Source organism: Podarcis melisellensis (assembly GCF_964234715.1).
Source record: "Podarcis melisellensis genome assembly, chromosome: 7".
NCBI classification, from domain to species: Eukaryota; Metazoa; Chordata; class Lepidosauria; order Squamata; family Lacertidae; genus Podarcis; species Podarcis melisellensis.
Window position 1 is genome coordinate 30,871,598 of NC_138539.1, and position 22,569 is coordinate 30,894,166.

At 37.3% G+C, this 22,569-nt stretch overlaps 1 protein-coding gene across 8 annotated transcripts in view; it reads right to left on the bottom strand.

The window, feature by feature from the left end:
• Nucleotides 1-22,569, bottom strand: part of ZFHX4 (zinc finger homeobox 4) — a 179,378-nt gene that overhangs the window by 128,251 nt on the left and 28,558 nt on the right. For 7 of the 8 annotated variants that reach the window (XM_081919673.1, XM_081919672.1, XM_081919670.1 and 4 more), the window contains exon 3: nucleotides 20,843-21,345. In XM_081919673.1, coding sequence (XP_081775799.1) covers nucleotides 20,843-21,345 — 503 coding nt within the window. The remainder of the gene's footprint in view (nucleotides 1-20,842; nucleotides 21,346-22,569) is intronic. The other variant, XM_081919671.1, reaches the window with a different exon arrangement.

The following is a 22,569-nucleotide window of genomic DNA, read 5'->3' on the forward strand; positions in this document are numbered from 1 at the left end:
TTTACCAATAGAGAGTTGGCCAACTGGGACAGTGGCTGTGCTGTGCCAGTTATAACAGTGATTTTTATCTTATTAAGAAGCTAGGCACAACAAAATCAGGTGTATTAGGTTGTAGCTGACTAAGCTCTACTTAGAGGGAGCCCATGCCTACACTGAGCAGAACTAGATACAACCCAAAATAACTAAGTATATGCCAATAGGAAGAGGTTAACATTGTGTTCTTTTTCTGGAACCTACACTGGCTGTCAGGGCTCAGATCTATAAGATGCAACATAGTTACTGAAAACGAAAACAAGAACAAGGAGGAGAAGGACATAAAGAGCAACTTGCTTCACCACAGATTACTGTAGCCTTCACATAAACCTCTGGCGTTGAGGGGATTGCCTTGAACTCCTGAATTGTTCTAACACAGCACACGAAAAAAGCAGCAGCAAACCATGTTCCAGGAACAGGCAGAGAGCGGGAAGTTATTCTATGGCTTTTACAGGAGGTTACCAACCTTTAGGAAGATTTTAGCAAAACCACTATAGGACTGAATGGCAGTCAAAGATTAATCCATCTCTCTGCCCATATAGGGATGTACTTTGCATAGCTTAGCTTCAGTCTGCGTTTAAATATAGGTCATCAAATCAAATGTAGTGATTCAGGTCAGTTGTAACTATAAGTCTTAATCATATAACAGCTGCTTGGTTGTTGATGAGAAATGAATTTGTGCTCCCACTCAACTTAAAATAAAACTTACAATAAAATAAAAAATAACCCGTACAACTGGTAGTGTTGTCACTGTCAGAATGAGGGCCCGACATGATCTGCCCCAGAGAATTAAATGCAATTTCTGTGATGAAGATAGTAGCCTCATATCATATTGGAACCATGATTCAGAGGCCATGAAGGGACTGCGGACACTGACTGTGCCCTATCTGTAGGCAGAATATTTGAGCTACAAAAGATTAAAATCTGGCACCTTCTGTGAGCACTAAAACGCATTAAAAATTCATTTTGAAAAAGTCAATGCACAAATGAAGACCAGCTATTTAAAGCTACTGGTATACTACACAAGATGTCTAACACTAGGAGTAAGTGGAACAAAGCTAAAAGGATTTGTACTACAAAATCCATTTACAACTCAGCATGAATTTTACATTTGAGCCTGTAAAATAAGAACGATGTCCTTAAAACTCATTAAGGGCCTTCAGTGTATGTATGTATGTATGTATGTATGCATTATTATTATTATTTTACTCATCACATGCCACACATGCTCCCAAAGGGTTAATGCATCTAGATGAGCAGAAATTCATGAGCATAATCCTAAACAAGTAAGTTGAAGTTCTATCAGGTCTATTTCATAGCATCAGGGATTACTGCTAGCATTCTAATCCTACTGAGCCTAAGGGAGGTACATTGTATTGTATTTGAAATCCCAGCCAGGAAAGAACAGAAGGTTAAATGGGTGCCTTGCTCTGTAATCAAATATCAGAGGCACTACTTATCTATTCAATGAACAACTAATGTAGAAAATCAATTAAGAAACAAATAGCTGTTTCTTTTGAATTTTTACCTAACCAAATTATCTGTTTCAACTTTTAAATGATTGCTGAAAACTTTTCTATTCTGTCAGGCTTATGCTAGCAATTTAAGAATGCATCTTTCTGTAACAGTAAGCAAATCATACAAACAAACAAACAAACAAACACATATGTCTGGTTTTATGTACTGTGGTAAAGTACTCCTTTTTTAAAAAAATGAATAGTGGTGTATAAATATTTTTATAAATAAAGATAAATAAAAATATTAAATATCCTAAAGCTAAAATAAAAGCATGCAATAATACAATACACACAGATACTAAAACTTGCAAAGCTAGGCTAAAAAGCATCCAAGGTACACAACTTTCATGTTGTTGTAGTATATCTTATTCAGATTGGGCCCCTGGAATCAATGTACATAATTATTAAATCTATTGATGGGTCTACTATGGGTATGACTTCGTTAAATACAATCCATAAGTTTCTTAATTCCACTTTTTTTTAAAAAAATACAAACCACAACCCAAACAAACAAACAAACAAGACTGGATTATTTAGTTACCTCAACAATTTAACATTATTCAATTACAAAAGAATGCCTGGTTTGTTCGTTAGAATTTAGATAACAGACAATGCTGGAGCTTGATTAATAGTAAACAAATTTTATGCACATGCATATACAGTGTGTGTGTGTGTGTGTGTGTGTGTGTGTGTGTGTGTAATGAATATCTTCAATTTTTTATTAGTTGTGAAAAGCATTTTGTTCAGCTGAGCATCATCTTCTGTGTAGTTAGTTAAACTCCCGGGAGTGCTGAAAAAGGCAAAAGCTCCTGCTGGCCTTTGTTCCCAGCAGTGAAATGTCCCGTTTGGTGGTCCTAAGGTTAACACCCTACCCCACCCCCTCCTTCCTATACCTGTCATTTTTAATAGACTTCACAGTTCATGCACACAGACAAACAGGCCAACCTATCCAGCTAGCATGACCTTTATACAGGAAGAAGATCACATATGGTTCATAATATTGGACCGCTAAGGGAAAATGTAGTATTTGAGGAACTGGAAAAGCATAGCAATTATACAGAAAGTACTGCATGTCAGTCATAGATGGTGCCTGTTTGATATAATGCCTACTAAGTATTCAAACACTGCTCTGGTATTTATTTATATGCTGAGTGGTATATACATTTTTGGTAAATAAATAAAGTGAATGTTTGCCATTGTTGCCTAGAAGTTTCAAGCAAAATATCTGAGCAGAACTGTGAAAACTATAGTTGGCACATCTGGTCTTACATTTTAATTCTTTCTTCCCACCTTGCTTTTAAATTGTACCTGGAAATTGATAGATGGTCCTTTCTTTGAAAAAGCATTCCCTTCTGAACGGGAGACAAGGGGTCAAACTAGACATTATGTGAGAGTTTTATGACTGGAGCTGCCAATATATTTCTTCGTTTGCAAAAAAAAAAAAAAGAAAAAAAACAGATTTATAGACAGAAACCTTATAAACTGACTGGAATGCAATTCTTTCATTTTCAGCTTCTCCAAACACACCAAAATATGCACAACAGTATTTTTGCTTGCTTATTCTTGTAGTTTTATTCTCTCTCTACAGTAAAAAGGACATAATGAGGGGTTTTAGGCTAAACTGCATACTCCATTGAATGTGTGGTTTGCACTTGCATCTTTTTGAAAAGAAAAAAAAACAGAGAGGGGTCAATCCAGATTGGGACAATGGGGTGGGGTGGAGTTTACATTTCCCCCATATACTGTCCCACAAAAATAGCCTCTTGAAACTGCTATTTGGCCTGGGAAATAAGCCCTGTATTGAGTCTCTGTGGCTTCTCTAAAATAAAATGTAAAAAAATGTCCGTGTGAATCATAGATTTAATAACATGTAATTTATAAACACATGCGTGTTTTCCCATACTTCATGCTTTATCTAGCCTGCATTTTAACTTCTCAGTAGAAGTAATGGGCAGACGCGCACACACGCACACAAACCGTCTCACAGATACATCTTTCATCTTTTAGTCAAGAACCTTGGCATTAAAGTTATTTAAAACTCTAATTCTAGATGTTAAAAGTAGGGTCTATACATTTGCACTGGCTAAATCACTGACAACTGGTGAATGCTGAACTGGTGAAGGAATTACCGTACATAGTTCGTTCCCAACTGCAACAAAACCAAGCTATTCTTTATTGTACAAGGTTATTTATATATTTATTTATTCATTTTATTTTTTTAAAAAATTCTAAACCCCACTGCATCTAAATAAACGCCAGGGAAGGATACAATAATAAGATATAATAATAGGAATGCAACATTGCTCATACAAGCAATAAAACATAGAGGCAACAAAACTACATTAAGCCAGAGGTGGGGAATTGCCAACCATGGTGTAGATCTGGCTCTCATGGGGTCCCCATCTGGCAGATGGCTCTTCTCCTTCGAGCTAGTTTCTGGAAAGCAAGAGTTTCCATCCACCCAGCACAGAAGATAAACAATCTCACAGCAAACAAGCAGATCAATTTTATTCCTTGTTGGATTCTAGTGTCCAGCAGGAAAATAGCAGTAGGAAAAGATAAGGACTTGCAAGGGCCATGGAGGAGGGGCAAAAAGAAAAAAGGCTGGAGGAACAAGAGGAAAAGGCTTTTAGGGGCAAGAAAGAGCGAGTACGATGAACACTGGGCCCCTGCGTGGGATCTGATGGTGAAGTTTCTGAATAGAAGATCTATTCAGTCTGTAGATCTATGAAATTTAAACATAAATCTGGGATGGAGCCTACATCCATGTATGAGTATGTGTGTGTTTGCGAGTTTCTGTGTGTTACTACTGCATGAAAATGGGAATGAACTGATAATAAATAGGAAATTGAGAAAATGGTGTCAAGGAGAGAGAGAGAAGGGGTGGCAGAAGTCCATAGATGAGTATGAATGGAGATTGACTGATTGATTGATTGATTGATTGATTGATTGATTGATTGGTTTTGAAATAATTGTTCCATCCATTAATTTCAAAGTGGGATACATAAAAAGTTAAAGCTATAGCCTGGTTTGCTCCTAGCAAGAAGCCAGTGTATAGCTTACCACTGCTACATGAGAGCATTGGCTCCTGGAGAGAAACTTACACAAACCCAGGCTTTCTAGCACAGTATGGCATGAAGCTAAGTCAAGGTCTGGCATAATGTGATGTCTGAACCTGGGGTTGTGGTTTGGGTTTCTACCTCCATAACCATGTTTTGTAGCCAAGGTTTGTCCTTTGAGTCATACTTTTAGCTTTGGCCCTACCCAATTTGGCTTTGATCACACCCAATTATGGCTTTTGCTATTTACCCCCTCCCTCTACATTCCTCCACTTTCTCTCAATTTTGAAGCTGAAAGGTCCTTGGAGCAAAAGTCCATCTTCTTTTAATTTGTAAGTTGCCTTAAGCATTGATGGTACAATATAAATAACAACATTCATCACATAGATCACATCTTAACTTTCATATTCAGAGGACCAGAGAAGGAAGAAATAGGGGAGTTGCTACCGAAATTCCTTAAGGATCCCAAAACATTAAAAAATGGAAATACTTTAAATTACAAAAAATACCAAAATCCACAGCAATATCTTTATTAGGACCAATAACAATTTGACAAAATAGTGGCAAGCTTTTGAGTTCTTCATCTTGTGAGCTTTTTTTTACGGACTAACAATGCTACCTTTGTTTTTTAATGATGAGGAATTTAATTTGTTATAAAGAAACAATATGAAAGAAATCCCACTCCTTGTCCACAATAATACAACACAAATACAGGACTTTGTATTCAGAACTGGATCAATGCCAAGGATGGACCCACTCCAATTAAAGAATTAGAATTAAGACCCCTGTCTGGTATCTTAGCAGAGATTTAAATGGGTGCTTTGCTGCAATGGAAATGAGAGACATCTAACACTCTGATGGAACATAAGGCAGTTGCATTTTAGCCTTGAAAAGTCCCAAGACGTCAGGCTTCAAAACCATAACGTTCAGAGAACGGAAAAGCTATTATAAGAAAAATGCTGGCAATTTCTGAAATGTATTAGTCATAACTTTTCTCTGCCTTGGCATTAACAGAGCTCAGCTTTGTATGTGCAGGATATGAAAAATAATATCTGTGCAGTTAAAAGAATTACCTGAAAACATTTCTGAAATACTTTCCTTGCTATAATTAGTAGGTTGAGAATATAGGATTGTTTCTTTAGGGCCTGGTGGCAAAACTGACTTGTGATTTTACCGTCTCCTTATGATGAAGCTATCTTAAGAGCACAACCCTGAAGCAATGGGAACACAGGAAACTCTCTTATATCAGACCATTGATCCATATAGCTCAGCACAGTTTACTCTGGCAGTGACTCTCAAGGGTTTCAGACTGAATTCTTCCCCAGCTGAATGTGGAGATTCCAGGGACTGAACATGAGACCTTTTGTATGCAACGCCCCTCTTCATTAACTACAGCCCTTCTTGTAGTTTCAATACATAACTGTGCATATTTAGAAATTACTCAACAACATTTGAAAACAAGTGCACACAAAATGACGGAAGACAGCTGACAATTCATACAAAGTTAGTGAAGAGAGCTATAATGCTTCATCATAAATGGATCAATCCATGCAGACATGAAGCACATGAGTGTTTCAACTATGTCACAGGAAAACAAATAAACAGAAAGAGGAAGAGGAAGAGGACTTGCCATGTTACTAGTGTGGTGCAACTACCACTGAAAAATTATTTCAGCAGAATAGGTATCCGCGATTCAGCAGTAATCCAGAAAACATTGGTTTGGGGGGATTTTTCATGTTAGTAACTCTTGGAAGGCACAGAAGGTGTCCTGGCAGTGGAATTTTCTGTGTGGTGTTCCCAAATTGTGTAGCTCACATTGCTGATGTAGCATTGATCCTGACCTGCTGGAGCACTGTTTGGTAGCTATCACGCTGCAACAAAAAAGTGATAATTGGGCCAAACAAATGGCTAGATGAGATGAAACAATTGATGACTATGTAGTATATAGCAAAAGCTTCTGAAAGGAGGAAACCCACAGCTGCAGACAAATGTGGATTGGGTGGGGCTTGAATATTACAACAACAAATTAGTGCACAAATGCAGAAGTCACCACAACATGCTACATGCTGTAGAAGAGAGGAGAACATTCTCTCTCTCTCTCTCTCTCTCTCTCTCTCTCTCTCTCTCTCTCTCTGCCCTTGTAAGCACACACACATCTAACTCAAGTTCCTTTGTCCCGCTTCAGAGCTAGCTAGCATCTTCAAAAGTTTAAAGGTTATCAGTCAGAATTCCAAATCAAACAAAATAAATCATTGGACTAGCAAATAAATGTTTGATTTTTGTTAACCACAGTATGTTTTCTGTTTGTTGGTTTCTATCTGCACTATGAACTTTCTGTATAAACTTTCTCTTAATAAAGGGGGGGGTGCTTTCTAAACAAATCTTGTAAAACTGTGCCGTTTCGAATCCCATGAAAAACACTGTTGTTAAGACATTGAGGGATGTGTGCTCTGAGGACCATTGCAGGAGCTTTAAGGAAGTTTATTCTGGGATAATGGTATGGTCTTGCTTTACAAATTACCAAAAGCTCAAAAAAAGTATCCCCTGGTTTTCTGTCATTTTGACCCTTTTTGATAATCAACTTTTAACCAATAGCATCAGAAATAAGGGGATTGCCTTGGGTGAACCATAGAACATAAAACACTATCGCTGGACAGTGGAACAACCCAATTTGAACTCTGAAGCTAAAATATATTTGAAGTAAGAAATAATGACATACAAACACCTCTAAAAATATCCTTTCATCAAAGGGGTACATGATTTCTCTAATGAAAAAAGGACACCCAAATTATAGCTTTCCAACTTGTGGACACTTGTACATCCTTTCTTACAGGAGGTCTCTTTAATGCTTTGCTTCCTATGTATCCCACAGAGTGCACCAGAAATCAGCGGAAATACTAAAAATAAACTAAAAGCCAAACTCTGCAATTACAACCTGCATTCTGAAAAGTCATCCAATTAATAGAACATTCTAGAATTTTGAAAACCCTTTGAAACTCCCAAGAAATAATAGTAGTTAAGCCACAAGAATTCTGTGTACTGGCTAATGATCACAGACAAGCGACACCGCTTTAATGAGAAATGCCCTGGACCACATCACTGACTGGCATATACTCATTGTTATTAAGCAAAAGGATGAGTTTCTTTCACTCACGTATCAGAAGAACACCATGTAAGTCTTCCCTTTTGACATTACTGCTGTGTAGTGATCAGTGTGTTGGACTGAGAAACCTGGGTTCAAATCCCCAATTTGGTCACCAAACTCACTGGATGCTTGGGACAGTCACTATCTGTCAGCCTTTTTTGGGGTAGGAATGATTTTTATTTGATTTTACAAATTCATTCACAAAAAATCACAAATAATAAAAATTAAAGAGGATTCTTCCGAATCTCTAGACTTCCCTCCTCCCCTCCGTGGGTTCTTTAGTTAACCTTTTCAGCTGCATACTGTACTATAAATCCTCCTAACTTTTCAGTCCTACATTGTATCCAAAGTCTATGTAACATTAAAAGAGTTATTTAAGACTGTCAGCCTAACCTATATCATATATTGTTGTGAGAATAAAGAGACAGGATGGGGATAATTTTTTTTTCCTGTCCTAAGCCACACAGAATAAAGCTCTGATGGTAATAATAATAGTAGTAGTTACTTGAGCATTAAAAGAGGTAAAATGCCAAGAATGATGAAGGGCTTTTTGTACTCAAAAATGGCTCACCCGTTAAGACCACACCAGGTTCTCAAATGTGGCACACCCCTCCTATGGTGCGCCCAAAATGTCTCTGCTTAAAAATTCAAAATACCAGAGAAGAATGGCAGATCAAGTTGATGGATTATGCCAAAATGTCTAAAATGTCTGGAAGAATCAGAAATCAGGAAGACCAAAATTTTAATAAGGAACTTTATAACTTATCTTAAAGACCATTGTAAACAGTTAAAATCGTTAGTAGGATTGCAATATCACTTGAAGTTAAATGGTGAATTTTGGATACAATGGAGAGATACAAGGTTTGGATTATTATAAAAGATGCAGGAGGAAATGATTAACAATAAGGGAAGGAGGGAAGTCCAGGAGGTTCCTTGGAATCTTGTTTTTATGTTGTATGTTGGAAATGTGACTGTAAAGTTTTAATCTGAAAAACCAAATAAATAAATTTTTTTTTTAATAAATAAATGCAGGAGAGACTATTTGCCACCCCCATACAGAACCTGTTTGCACTATGTCAGCCCTCTCCTACATTAAACACGTCCCGTAAACATGACCACATTTCATTGGATGCTTGGACTATGTATCTTGCACTGCCTTCTGTTCTGAATATAGGAGAGGTGCAAAGTGTAATGGTGTCTGACAAATGTGCCTTTTTCTCCTCCTCTCTTTTATTTTTGCTAACAGGGGTGGCGTCCTAATATTCTAACTTCTGAGGTTACCAATAGTACTACTCCATTATGTAGTAATGGTGAACTAGTCACAAATTTGAGAAAACAAGTCATTACACTAGACAGTGTCAGGAATGCATTAAGATTAAATAAAAATGTATGGACTTCTAACATCAACATCAAGATTCCTTGCATGTCACAATGCATATAACCATTTTCCTTGAGAAAATTCTGGTATCTTTAGTCTATAAATATTTTAGTGTTAACCTAAGAATCCAAAAATTAATCTGGCAGTTAGTTTAGGCATTTAAAAAAAAAATCTGATAATGTCCTTCAGAAAAAGCTATTAAGAAACTGTGAACTTGTGGGATGAAAACTGAACTGGTGACATGATACAAAGAGTTACAAAACAAATTAGGAATTAATGGTCCATGTACAACATGGAAAAAAAATCAGAATGGGTTGCCCAAATGTTCCATAGTAAGAGAAGTCTTGCTTAATGTATTTATTAATGATCTGAAAAGGCAATGGCCAATGAGGTGTCAAAGATTGTAGATGACATAAAATAAGTTAGGTTAGTTGTAACTACAAAAGGAGCTTTATAGAGCCACAAGAAAACTAAATAAGCGGGCAATATGGTGGAAGGTAAAAATTTAAAAAGAAGGATGTTCTTTATGAAATAGCCCCTGAAGAATGTCTGTGCATTATTTTAGGTGGAAAAGGGAAGCTCTTTTCTCCACATGTAACAACAATATGTATATTAAAGCAAATGGTTTTCTTGCCTCCCGTTTTGCAGCAATCCTAGTATTAGACAAAGGATGCCGGAGTCAAGTTGACCAGTTTTCCCATACAAAAGCGCACAGTAACATCGTTTACATTCCCGCTGCAGCAGTACCTATTTATCTACTTGCACTGGTGTGCTTTTGAACTGGCAGAAGTTGGGACAGAGCAATAGGAGCTCACCCCATTGCGCAGATTCAAACCGCCAACCTTCCGATCAGCAAGCCCAAGAGGTACAGTGGTTTTGTGCCACCCGCTCCCCTGCCCATGCAAAGATGTTATGTGAATAGGACAAGAAAGGGAACTTTATAAAAAAGTAAGCAACATAAATATAAAAAGTCTCAGACACCCTTACATTTCTAAACCTAGAATTGACAAGAAGCAACTGTCGCCCCACACATTTGTACATGTATGAAATTTTTTTCCTCTCATGACATTAAAATAAAAGAAAATTAGACCACCATGTCACAGATGAGGGGATTGACTGTGTTTTGAAAATTGGCACTTATACCATACACACACACACACACACAGAGAGAGAGAGAGAGAGAGAGAGAGAGAGAGAGAGACTTCAGCTTTTCTCTTGCTTTCGTTTCTACAGCTCAGTTGAAACTAAAGCTGAAAGAGGATGTTATCATTCTATATGCGTATTATGAAAGCACAGAATTCTAGAGGTGAAGGGAATCCCTTACTGTAAAATTACAACTGAACTATTCCTATGATGTTTATCTAATTCAGCTTTGTGTAATTTGTCCACTACTGTGTGCCAAATTAGAAATATGCCATCAGTTGTGCAAAGCAGAAATTTTTAATATTTTTATACAATATGATATAGTTTCATGAAATATATGTGAAAATACAACAATTCTTAGTTTAATTTTTTAGAGGAAATCAGCAAAATCTAAGAAAATATTCCCCTTTGCATACCTCTTAAAGTGCGGTTGCACACACTGAATACAATATTTCAGCTTAGGCTTGGTGAGTAATACATAGTATGGAAGATTTTCCTGTATTTTCTTTATAGTGCCTCTGCAGCAGTGCTGACTACTGAAGTTTTACCATGGGACAGCCTGCATTCACTGTCAACAACAATGAGCTCATTCTTCAGTAACTTTTTTTTATTAAATCTGATGAACTCTTTTATCTCTGTTCCTTTACCTCTTCCCATAGCTGAACAGGAACTTTTTAGTCTTAAATTCATTTTTAAAAAAATAATAGTAATAATAATGGAGGGACCACTATTAACGTTAATATCAGTTGCAGTAGTTTAGACAAAAATGGTTTGAGGATATGGCCTTAGTATGTCTACTAGGTATACCACAGTTCTTAACTTTTAACGTAGAAAAGGTATTTCACTCAGCTGGTTCTGACATTTAAATCAAAGAGACACGTTGGAATATGTTAGGTATATTATCCATTTAGGGAAGCTGTTCACCCTTTGGTGAGTCTGGATACATTTGAGAAGGCAGTGATAGTGCCTGGGATTAAGAGGGCAACTACGTAACTGGTCAACATTTCAAGAGCAAGCAAAGTTCTTTCAGTATGAAGCAATACACTGAAGCTGGGTCAAACAGTAGAAGCTATAAATAGTTTAGTTTTCTCACGTAACACAAGAGAAAATTGATTAGAGGGAGGAACAATACACTCAATTTAAACTGTTTCTTCAATTTGGTTTTTGCTGTTGTTATGATTTGCTCTTGTGGATTTGCTTGACTTTCTATCCATTTCCATTTATTTCAACATCCTCCGCTTTTAAAAACTAAAGTTTATAGTAATACCTTTGCTCCCACAAACACTTGCAGTTTCCTCTGGGACCATGTTAGATGAAGACTATATCTGAAGACTATATAGCACATGAGGGTTAACTCCATTTCTCTGGAGACCAAGAGGGTCATTTCCATGACATGCTTGTTTTTGGTACTCCACTAGGAGAAGTTCTGTGAACTTTACTGTTAATATAAACGTGCCCCTGTATTTGGGAAGGGGAGGTCAAACAAACACTATTTCACTATGTGATGTGCCATTCCCAAGAGACAGAAGAAGGAAAAGGAAAACGAAAAGTAACTTACAACCTCCAGTTCTGGCATTACGAAAGAAGGCTGCTTATGTACAGTATTGGCAGTACATTCTTTGATTAAGAATAACGTTCACAATAACTGTGTCATTAACAGTTGATCCAGCAAAGCATCACTGTCTGCAATACATGCATAATTCAGTGGAATTATGTGGAAGTTTACACAAAGCAAGCAAACTTGGGAATGCTATTCCTTTTTGTTACAAAGAGGCATCCCCCTGGCCGAAATATATAATCTACAAACTGAACACGTAATGAGGAACTTTAAAGTTTCGGACCAAATCCACATTTTCATTTAGCCCATGCAGCTTCACCATGGTTCTAATAATTTGATCACATCTTGCTCTGACCTTTGTCAACTGGGAAAGGCTTTATTTCCCCTGGAAAAGTCTAAGTTATCCTGTTAGAGATTCTCTATGAAAATAGGACTATGTAGCTGTATATACATACAATTCAGAAAATGTAGAAATCTGTGTACGATATTTATTGTGAATGTAATAGTGCATACATACACTGATCTATGTAGATATCTTATATAGTCAGGATAGCATTCCTGCACATTTTGATAATCACCACTTAGCCTTACAATTTGACATGAAAAAGTTTCATAATTTTTACTCAATAGTCCTCTCACATATGAGAAAAGGTTTTCCATTTACTCCCATATAGGGCAAGGATTCCCAGATAAAGCACCTCCCTGGGAAACACAAGAAACATTGTAGGGCACCACGAGATAACAGCTAAAAGGGGCAACAGCCTCCTTATCCCATAATTCTGGCAGATGGTCCAAATAGCAAGCCATTCAAATAGAGATGAAAATCAGTGGATACTGTGACTTGGTGCATTAGTTGCTGTGTGAGGAACATAGAGTGCAAGGGAGAACTAAGCTAAAATATTTTAGGGCAGGGGTGGTACCCACAGAAAACATTATTAGTAGTCACATGCAAGTAAAAAGCACCTATTGTGCCTCAAAAGTGTTTGACAATGTGGACCAGGCTAGTTGACAACTGACATGCTCTGCACTTTCACCTCTGAAGGCCTGCATCAGGCCAGCTGACAGTCAACCCAATCCACATTTCCAGAGGCATCCCTCATCAGGTGGAAGGCTGCCCAGTACCTTATGAGAGCTGTGAAGATGCAGATTGGGCTTGCTGGCTTTCAACCCAGCCTATGATTTCACCTCTGAGCATGCCTGAACCATGCTTTTAAAGTTGTCGTCCCCCCCCCCACCTCAGGCGGGAGGCTTCCCCTTGCTGGGCAGCCTCCAACATGATAAGGGAGAGCTATGGAGCTGCTGATTGGCTGGGTGTGAGACATCTGATTCATGTCTTTGAAGGTGAAAGCAGATTCAGTTGGCTGCTTGCCATCCCAGTCCACACCTTCAAAGTTCAGGGGATGAGATCCAACTTTCAAACCATAGGTTCTTACCTAGCTTTTAGAGCCTAGCTCTAAATGTGATATCAAATGCATTTTTGCATTTGCAGAAAAACCTGTATTTCGATCCAATTTTTTAGATCATATTTTTAGGGAAAACTGCAGATTTATTTTTAAGGTACTGAAAATAAATATTATAAAATTGATTGTCATAGTACGGTATATATCCTCAACATGACAGAAAGACCTGATTAAAAATATATGATGTTTAAACAGAATAATAAAGTGTGGGTTATTTACAAGTTGTTATTCCCACTAAACTAGAAGCAAAAAGGAACCCTTTAAAATTATTACCCCACCATTTGTTCATTAACACACACATGCATTTATGTAGACATGAAGTATATTTATATTTTAATAGGCTGATACAAAAATGGTTTCTTAACACTTCCCTTATCATTATACATGTTAATATAATAGCATAATTCAAATTACTTGACACACATAAACAGCCATGGGAATTTAATTTTAGATATTTCAACCCTGAAATGACCACAAATGTTAAATCACTATTAAAAAATGAAATATTTTTCAGTGACAACTATGTTTAAGAGCAAGAAAATAATAACTTTTATTTATCTCTCCAAACAGCTTTCTTTATCTAAACAAATGACTATAGTAAGATTAAGGAAACCATGTTTTGACTCTCGAATGTACCGAAACATTCCAATTTCTTTTTGCACAATGACTTTTATGCAAATAAGCACAGCACAATCTCACAACCTCTTTTACTATCATATTGGGACAATGACAGTTCAATAATTGGAATGGCACATATCTGGGATATTTGATTTTAAATTGGAAACTTAGGAGAAGACTATTGAAATTTAAATTATGGAACTCTGTTAATTCTACACTGATCAAAGTATCATCATTGCATGCTAAACAAAATATAGCAAACAAATGTAGCTTGTGTGGTAGATGGATTTCTCTCCCTCCCCCTTCCTTTGTTATTTCATACCTACTCTCCCAAATACAATTTTTAATTTTTAACACTGATGCTTTCATCCATAACAAGAATAATGAGGAAAACACTAGCAATGTTCATTGGGGAAATAGTGCTCTTGAAGTTACCTAAATCCCAGTTGTCTCATTCATAAACAAGGAGACACAAGCAATGCATTCAATATCTCTGGCTGATTTAAAATCCAAATATGCAAACAGCATTAAGAGAATCCAGACAGACTATTCTGCTTCACTGATGACAGATGCAGAGCAAGACCAGTATAATTAAGCTTTCTACTTTGGACCAGACTTGAGGTGGGAGATACTTCCCTTCCAAAAGCAGAAGAGTGCTAGCTGCCCAGCTGAAGAGCAGGTGCTATATGGTATTTACATTTCCTGCTGAGGATGCTCGCCAGCAGGCCCAACCAGCTGACCGTGAAAATTCTTGGCCCTAAGTGACCCAAGGACAGGCTATAAATCTATCCTATAAAATATAGTCAATGCTCCATTTGTTCTTCTAGCCTTTCTGAATGCAATCTTATATATTCGTGATAATTTAGTTTCACTGGGCTATTTTAAAGGCTGGTAGCAGTCATTTGTTGACAAAATAAAGGACCGTAGTGAACTTTTTCTTTAAATAAACATATCAGAGTCAGCAACACCCAGGGGAATCCTGCTTTAGAATTCTTACGCAAAAAGTTATTCTGCATTTATCTGAAAAAGTGAACCAAATATATAAAATCAAATTCTAAAATGATGGCAAGGAAGTACCAAATTAATGTCACTCAAAAGGGATCCAGTTATAAAAAGATGGACTCCACCAAGCACTGCTGTTATGCTAATAGTGTTCATTGCAATGGGTTCCCCCACCCCAGATCTCTGCATAAGTCTCAATGGAGAGAGTATATCTGCAGTACATGGCATATAGACAGCTAGTTCTCTAGTTTAAAAGTAGCATAGGAAGTGAATTTAGCACACCCTAAACTACCACTTTACATATAAGTTGTACTTGATACAATGTATACAAAAGCAGTTTCGAGGATCTTCCTTCAGATACATGTTGTTATTTTGGTCTGTTGCCTGATGTATTTGTGGTACTGTGTACTACGTACACAAGTTTTAAAACATACTCAGTGAACACCTTAAGTCACTGCAATTATTTTTGATGCACAGATTGCATATTCTTCTACACCATAGCAAAATTAGTGCAGTAAGTTTGAGAATATGAGAATGTTAAGTTTCCCTACACATTATCCAATAGAGGCATTGACTGAGATGAGTAGGTGAAGAGGAGGAAATTTTCATTGATTCCTCCTTCCTGTTTCAGCCACTATGTCTTCCCTCCAAATCTGTTCCAGAGCAGCACTGACAGTAGCAGAGGGGTTACATGAGGAAGTGGGAATCGGAGAAAATCACACACTCACCCTTTCTCATAGTGGACACATCTGATGAATCATGTTATTTAATAAGAAAACTACTGCATTGGATTTTACCTTATATTTCCAAAGGGCATATAGGAACCAAATTTTCTGAGTTGAAGAACTATACTACATTCTGTAACAAAACCACATTACACTCACAAGTCAAAAAGACAAATACAGTTTTGTATTGGCACAATGGTGTTCATGGCTAAAGTTGGGAGACTCAACTCACCCCATTTCCCCCATCACAAAGTCCCCGCCTTATGGTTTCCCTAAATATTCACTATTTACAAACAAACAAACAAAACAAAATGCTGCTCAAAAATTATTAAAAAGCTATATATGACATTTGGCTGAAATTTGAAGTTGTCCACAGGGAGTATGTGGACAGAATTCATTCCTGCTTTTGTGCAAGTGGAGAATGCCACATGGAAGTCACACAGCTTCAAAGTACAAATAAGGCCTTTCACAGCTATTTGCATTTTTGTACTATGTGGTCGAGTAAGTGCAGCTCCTTACATTTGAACTGCCAGGAACTACATTTAGCTTACAAACCAGAGTTTGGTCACCTTGGCTATAAACACAAAGTGCATGCTTACATATACATAAGGAACAGTCTTGATTATAGTTTTAAATGCCGGTGTTCCAATCGTATGCAAATGGGAAGCACGCATTTTCCAAATACAATCCTGACTGAAATTCTTTTTAAGGATTCAGAGGAAAACAGTCTGCTTAGCCATGAATATAGCTTTGTTTGAGCAATAGACATAAATATATTCTGTTGTGGAATCCATATGGAAAGATCATCAACACTTTTTGCTTTGGGTCTTCTGCCAAAATACCATATCCCACATGTTTTCTACTATAAAACATAAAAGAAAAGGTGTTGCTCTGGTCAAATAAAAAATAATGTTTACTAGCGTACATCTAATGTTAAAGCTGCCCAAATCCTGCCAAAGACATTAAAACACCATCTGTAAAACAGATTTTCATTAAATTGATCAGTTTAAAACTAAGCAGTTAGGCAGATGATGCTTTTGAGCTAACCTTTAACCTTCTTAAACTGGAAATAGGTCATGCAACTTTCCTCTTGTTTGAGAATGGGAGGTGAAGTGATCTATTCAAATTGAGCTGACAATCATAACGTGAGTAGTGTATGAATCAATAGTTTGTCAATAAAGCAAAAAGCAAAATATATTTTATACATTTAACCTCACCTAACTGCTGCTGTCAGGTGTCCTTAACATTTTAAATGACTATGTAAGAGGAACAAGCAAATAAATGCTCAATAAAACTTATACTTGCCATTAAACCACAAATAACTGAAGCAGTCCAATTTTATTATTTGTTCTCATAATTGCAAAATAATTTTGCTAGCACCCAAATATGTATATCACCCTAAACTTCAATGTATTAAGTTGAAGTAAGCCTCACTGATTGCAATGTAAACCTACTTCCAATTAAGTGTTCCTAGGATTGTAAGTTAATTGTTCTCATAAAGCAGCATTGCTTTGTCACATTAGGCAACTAATTACACAAATTGCTTCATGAATTCAGTGGGCAGGGGCTGCGGTTTTAATACATTAGTAGCTTTCACATCTTACAAGAGGGCTTATACACAAACAAACAATTTTAGTACTGCTGTTGTGATGCATGCAACATCTTTTTCCAAAGCACTGAAGTTATTAACATTGCAGCTGTTGCAAGGAGTCCAGACATTTTGCCACAAGAAGGCATTTATGTTGCATTTTCCTCTTATTAAAAGTCACAGTGGATGATATCCAACCAAGACATGCTCAGAATAAATGCATTAAAATTAATGTACTTCAGTACATTGATTTCAATGGGTCTACTCAGAGTATGACTAACAGTGATATCATCCAATATTTTGTGAATGGAAAAAAATGGGATTCCCCCAAAGCTTTTCTGCTGTGGTGATTAAAGCTTTCTGGACTACAGCATCATGGGTACTGGCTAGATTTCAACCCAGGGATACTTCATGTGCATTCAAAACATTCTGAGGGAGCCAAAAAGTACACAGCCACCTGGCTATTTCTCCTTTCCTCCATTTTTCTCTTTGTTCACCGGACTGGCCCAGTTAGTTGAAGGGAAGACTGGAGGCTACTTTTTACAGCAGGCAGAAAAGGAGAGTGAATGAAGGCATTAATGAAGAAATGGAACGGGAAACACCAAACACAGCATGCTCTCCCACTGACGTGGAATATTTAACGGAATTAGCAAAGCTTTGTAATTGTGATTTGGCAACTCTAGAAATGACTGACTGGTGCCTGCGACACCACATTTCCTAAGCCAGGCCTGTGCCAATTGGTAAATTTGTCATTTATTTTTATTGAACCTTAGAGGGTGAACACTTACTAGTTAAGTGTAAGCCAAGCTCCTTTCAACAAAGGGGAATAGCCCCTTCCTCCAAACCTACTCCAGGCATTGCTCTCACACCCTTTAATGGACTATTCTCCAAGTGTGGATCCCTATGTAGCCAAAACAGCACCATCCATGGACAAGAGAGAAGTATTTGCAGTCTTGGGGGAATCCCAAGACTTGCAAAAGTACAAAATAACTTTGAGGGGTGAAACCCCCAACTGGGGGGGGGGCAGGGATTGCCGATCACAATGTAGGCTGGCCATGTTCAGTTGGCACAGAATGCTGGCTGACATTTGGAGATAAAACAGAAAATGGGGAGGAAGGAAAGGAGATAAAACAGTGAAATGGGGCATTACTAGATGACTGGAACTCTCAACAGGTACAAATCAGACTGCAACTTTTTGTTGCAGCGTGGCCCAGCATGTTCTATTTTCTCTGTCTTCTCAAGAGTACTGGTATTGTAATTAAATCTCATGAGAGGGTAGCATAGCAGGAAGATAACCATATTGTGGGATTCTATAGTTTCTTAAAGCTACAAAATGGTCTACTTAGAATTGCTGCAAGAGCATGTGCTTTACAGAGATCACTGTCTTTTCCTGGGCTTCTAAACAGGATAATGTAAATGGAAACACTTTACTCAACTATTTAAATACTATTTGTGCTGTTGATATACAAATGATAGATACATACAAGGGTAAGGGAGGTCTACACTTTACAGAAGGAGAAAAACATTTGCATGGAAAATAAGCTGAGCCCCTGCCCCCAGCCTGTACTGTACACTACTACTTTACACAATTCTGCCTGCCCCCCAACCCAGCTCCAACACTAAAAGTGAGATAAGCTGGAGGAAAACAGCTTAAAGCAACAGCGGACATAACATCTTACACCAGTTTGTTTTGGAGATTTGTAAAGGCCTGTAAGGTCTATAAAGCTCTGCTTTGGTGGGTAAGTGTCTAGAATGTTTTGATCAATTCATGTTCCATATAGTGATATTTTTTTTCTGTGCAAAATTCAAATGTAGACTTTTATTCCACCTGAAAGTGGTAGTAGATAATACCGGTACTTTTAGCAATCTGCCAGCAAGGAGATGAATTTAATCGTGGATGAATCAGGTCAAGCATGTAAAGGTCAGCTTAGGCTAATATCCTAAGGTCTGAAAGGGAAACGCTGAAAGCCAAGTATGGTCAGAAAAGTCTCCTATAAAGTGGGGAGGCCAGCTTGTTCACAACCACCAGCACAATTTGCTCACCTTGAAAGGTTTTTCCTCAGCTTCCTTGCTCGGGGTTGTTGTCAACCAACTCCTACTTACAGCAGACCCAGTGAAATCAATGGGCATGACTACCTAGGTATGTTGATTTCAATAGGTCTAGTCTGATTAGCAGTTAATTGTATACAACCCTCTGCCTTTAAATACTAATTCATTCCTTTTAGGTACTAAGGAAGATATGTGAATGCATTTGAGTTTGGTTATCAGTGTCCTGTATGGACAGACTTGCATTTGGTATCCAAACACAGAAGTAGATATATACATCTACATTCTAAAGCGGATATGGATTTAAATCTGTAGTATTTACATCCCCTTCATTTGCTGTCTGCAAGATACTAATGGAGTACCGTATATTATTTTCAGCTACATGTCTGCCATTTGTTTCAACAAAGCGGTTTATGCACAACCAACGATAGAACATTCATTTTATTTGCCTATAGAACTGCTGATTTATTTACTTATTTATTTATATGTGTGCAAATTTTATAACAGCATTTTAGAAAATTCATGCTTATTATTCATGATAAAGTTAAAGGCAAGCTCTAGTGTATGTGTGTTACACTTACCACGTGGACTTTCTCACTATATTTAAAATACACTGACAAATTGTTATATCCTTGTGGAAAAAAACCTCAAACAAAATAGTGCTTGATATCTGAAAGCCATAAATAAATGTACAACACTTTATACATAAACCAAGCCCAACAGGACAATCCAGTAAACAAAACAAAATAAAATCCATTATTTGGGGTTTGGAAAAAGTCATGGCATGATCGGTAGTAAATGATATTTGCCACTCCCACACATAGTATAGTTTTTCCCCAGGCCAGAAAAAAAGTGTGTTTGCCATTATGCTAATATTTATCTGCACCACACCCTTTCATGTAAAATCATTTCATAGTAAAAAAATGATTATTGACTAATCAAAAGCAAAGGTAGGCAAAGAGATATCAAGAGTTTGCTTCTGAATACTCATAGTAATACTGTGATACAAGTGTGTGTTTTTACTATAAAAATTGAGGTGGAACATTTTGGGTTGGGATCATTTAAACATCCTCAATGCTAGGAGCCATTTCCTTTCCTATACAAGATATGCAATTATCACATAAAGTACACAAAAGAATTCACAGTTAACAGTTAGCTAACAAAGGCTATTATAGAATTTAGAAGAGAAACTCATTTAACCATTTGCAACACAAGAAATATAAATTTAAGTTTAAGACGTCAGGCTGCATCCAATGCCCATTAACTTGGGACTAAACTCCATCTAACTCAATGGGACTTGCACCTGAGTAAACATACATATAGGACTGTGCTGACAGTGATATATATATAAAGGTTCAAATAAAGGGAAAGCTAAATGAGCTATAAGGTATAACACTTTCCAGGTGCAGCGCTTCTAGCTCAGTAGTCTAATTTTTGTTGCTTTATTAAGAGTATGTTCAATAAGCCTCTAATTTGCACATCACTCAAAAAAACACCGTTCTGCTAACATTTCAAGAGTTAACTGCTGCTTCCTATTTTAAGCCAACTTAAATTGCTGGTGGGTGCTTACCTTGTAAAGTTTCAGGGCTGCCTCGTGTCTGTGATTGGTGGTATGTAAGCGCAATTTATCCACACTGTTGGTGTAGTAGTCACAGGCATTACATTTTAGGTGAACTGGGTTGCCAATGGCAATGCACTTCAGCCTCCACTCATTAGTTTTGCCTCCTTCTTTAATGTGAGCCACCAGTTGATATTTTTGCATGTGTTTGTCAGTCTTGCAGTGAAGCTGGAAGTTGGCTTTGAGCTGCGTGTTGTAGTTACAGAGCTTGCATTGGTAGATGTCTCCAATTACAGCCCTCCACTCCTCTTCAGGGAGAGAACGTTCACTGCTCACATGCACACTTAGGGCCTCCAGGCTGTCAGAGGTGAATTTGTTGCAAACAGCACACTGGAATAGCTTCAGCGCTGGGTCACTGATATAAGGTGACAGCTCTCCTGCAGTAAGGAGGGACAGGTCATCACCCATTAGCTGACCACTGGCAAGCCGGATTTCAGGTGGCAGCTCATTATTTACTACAGGGGAAAAAATTAAAAGGGAAAGTAGAGACCAGAAAGTATAGAGCACATATACACACATACACACACAAAGGAATCTATAAAATAAAGCCTTGACAAGGGGCTTGCTTTCTCTAGAGCTTAAACTATAAAAAGCTGTAATAGGATTGAATCAGGATCAATTACAATCATCCCTTTCAACTTCTAAATTCCCTCATCAGATAGCTTTAATTACTCCTACTGGGCATGATGTCATCCTGGAATTTTTATTTTCAAAGGCATGAGAGTTGATCAATAAAATAACAAAACAGCTAAGCTTTTGCAACTTAAAAGCCTAGATTAACCCTACTAAACTAATTTTAGTTTCATTATATCCTTTAAAAGCTGCTAATTGTACTTCTCAGATATATATCACACATATGCATATATGAAAAACAGGGCTGCGATGATTCAGAAAGTAACTTCCATTTCACGACTTTCAAATAATATAATACACCCTATTGATACAAAAGCTTTAATTGGACAACAGTTCTTATGTTTTGCTTCCTGTTTTAGGCCACCTTAAACTGTTGCTGAGCGCAGGCATAGTATAAGTGACAGATAATGAACTTAGTGGCCTGCCTAAGATCACCTTTGTTTCAGTCTCAGTTCTCTGTCTGAAATATGGGATTAATACTGGCCTGTCTGAAAGGGTTGTTCTAAGAGAGGGTAGCTAATGTGGTACCCTCCAGATGTGTAATCTACCTCCCATCAGACCCACCCAGCATGGTCAATAGTCAGGGATGTTGGCAGCTGAAGCCCACAATTTCTGGTTGGCACCATGTTGGCTAGCCCTACTCTAAGAACTATTAAGAGAAAGAATGCAATACACCTTTTCATTAATCAAAAAATGCTATATGAATGCTACTTTTATTATTAGATTAATTTCTTACATGTTTAATCACTAGCCATTTATCATTCATATCAATATAGCTGAGCTTTATTGTTTCAGGTGTCACATAGCAAAGAACAATGAGAAAATCTAACTGTAAACAGACAAGAATTTGGGGAAAGGGGGTTAAAGAGCAGGTGAAGTACTGTGATTTCCTCGGGTCCTCTCCTTTTAACTGACTTTCAGTTTTACAACATCCCACAAGTTGAAGAGAATTTGCTGTTTTAAGCTTAGCAAAACAGACCATTCGAGGAAATAATTACATTAACATTTAGAAGCAGTAACTAAAACACTGGTGGTAATAATAATAA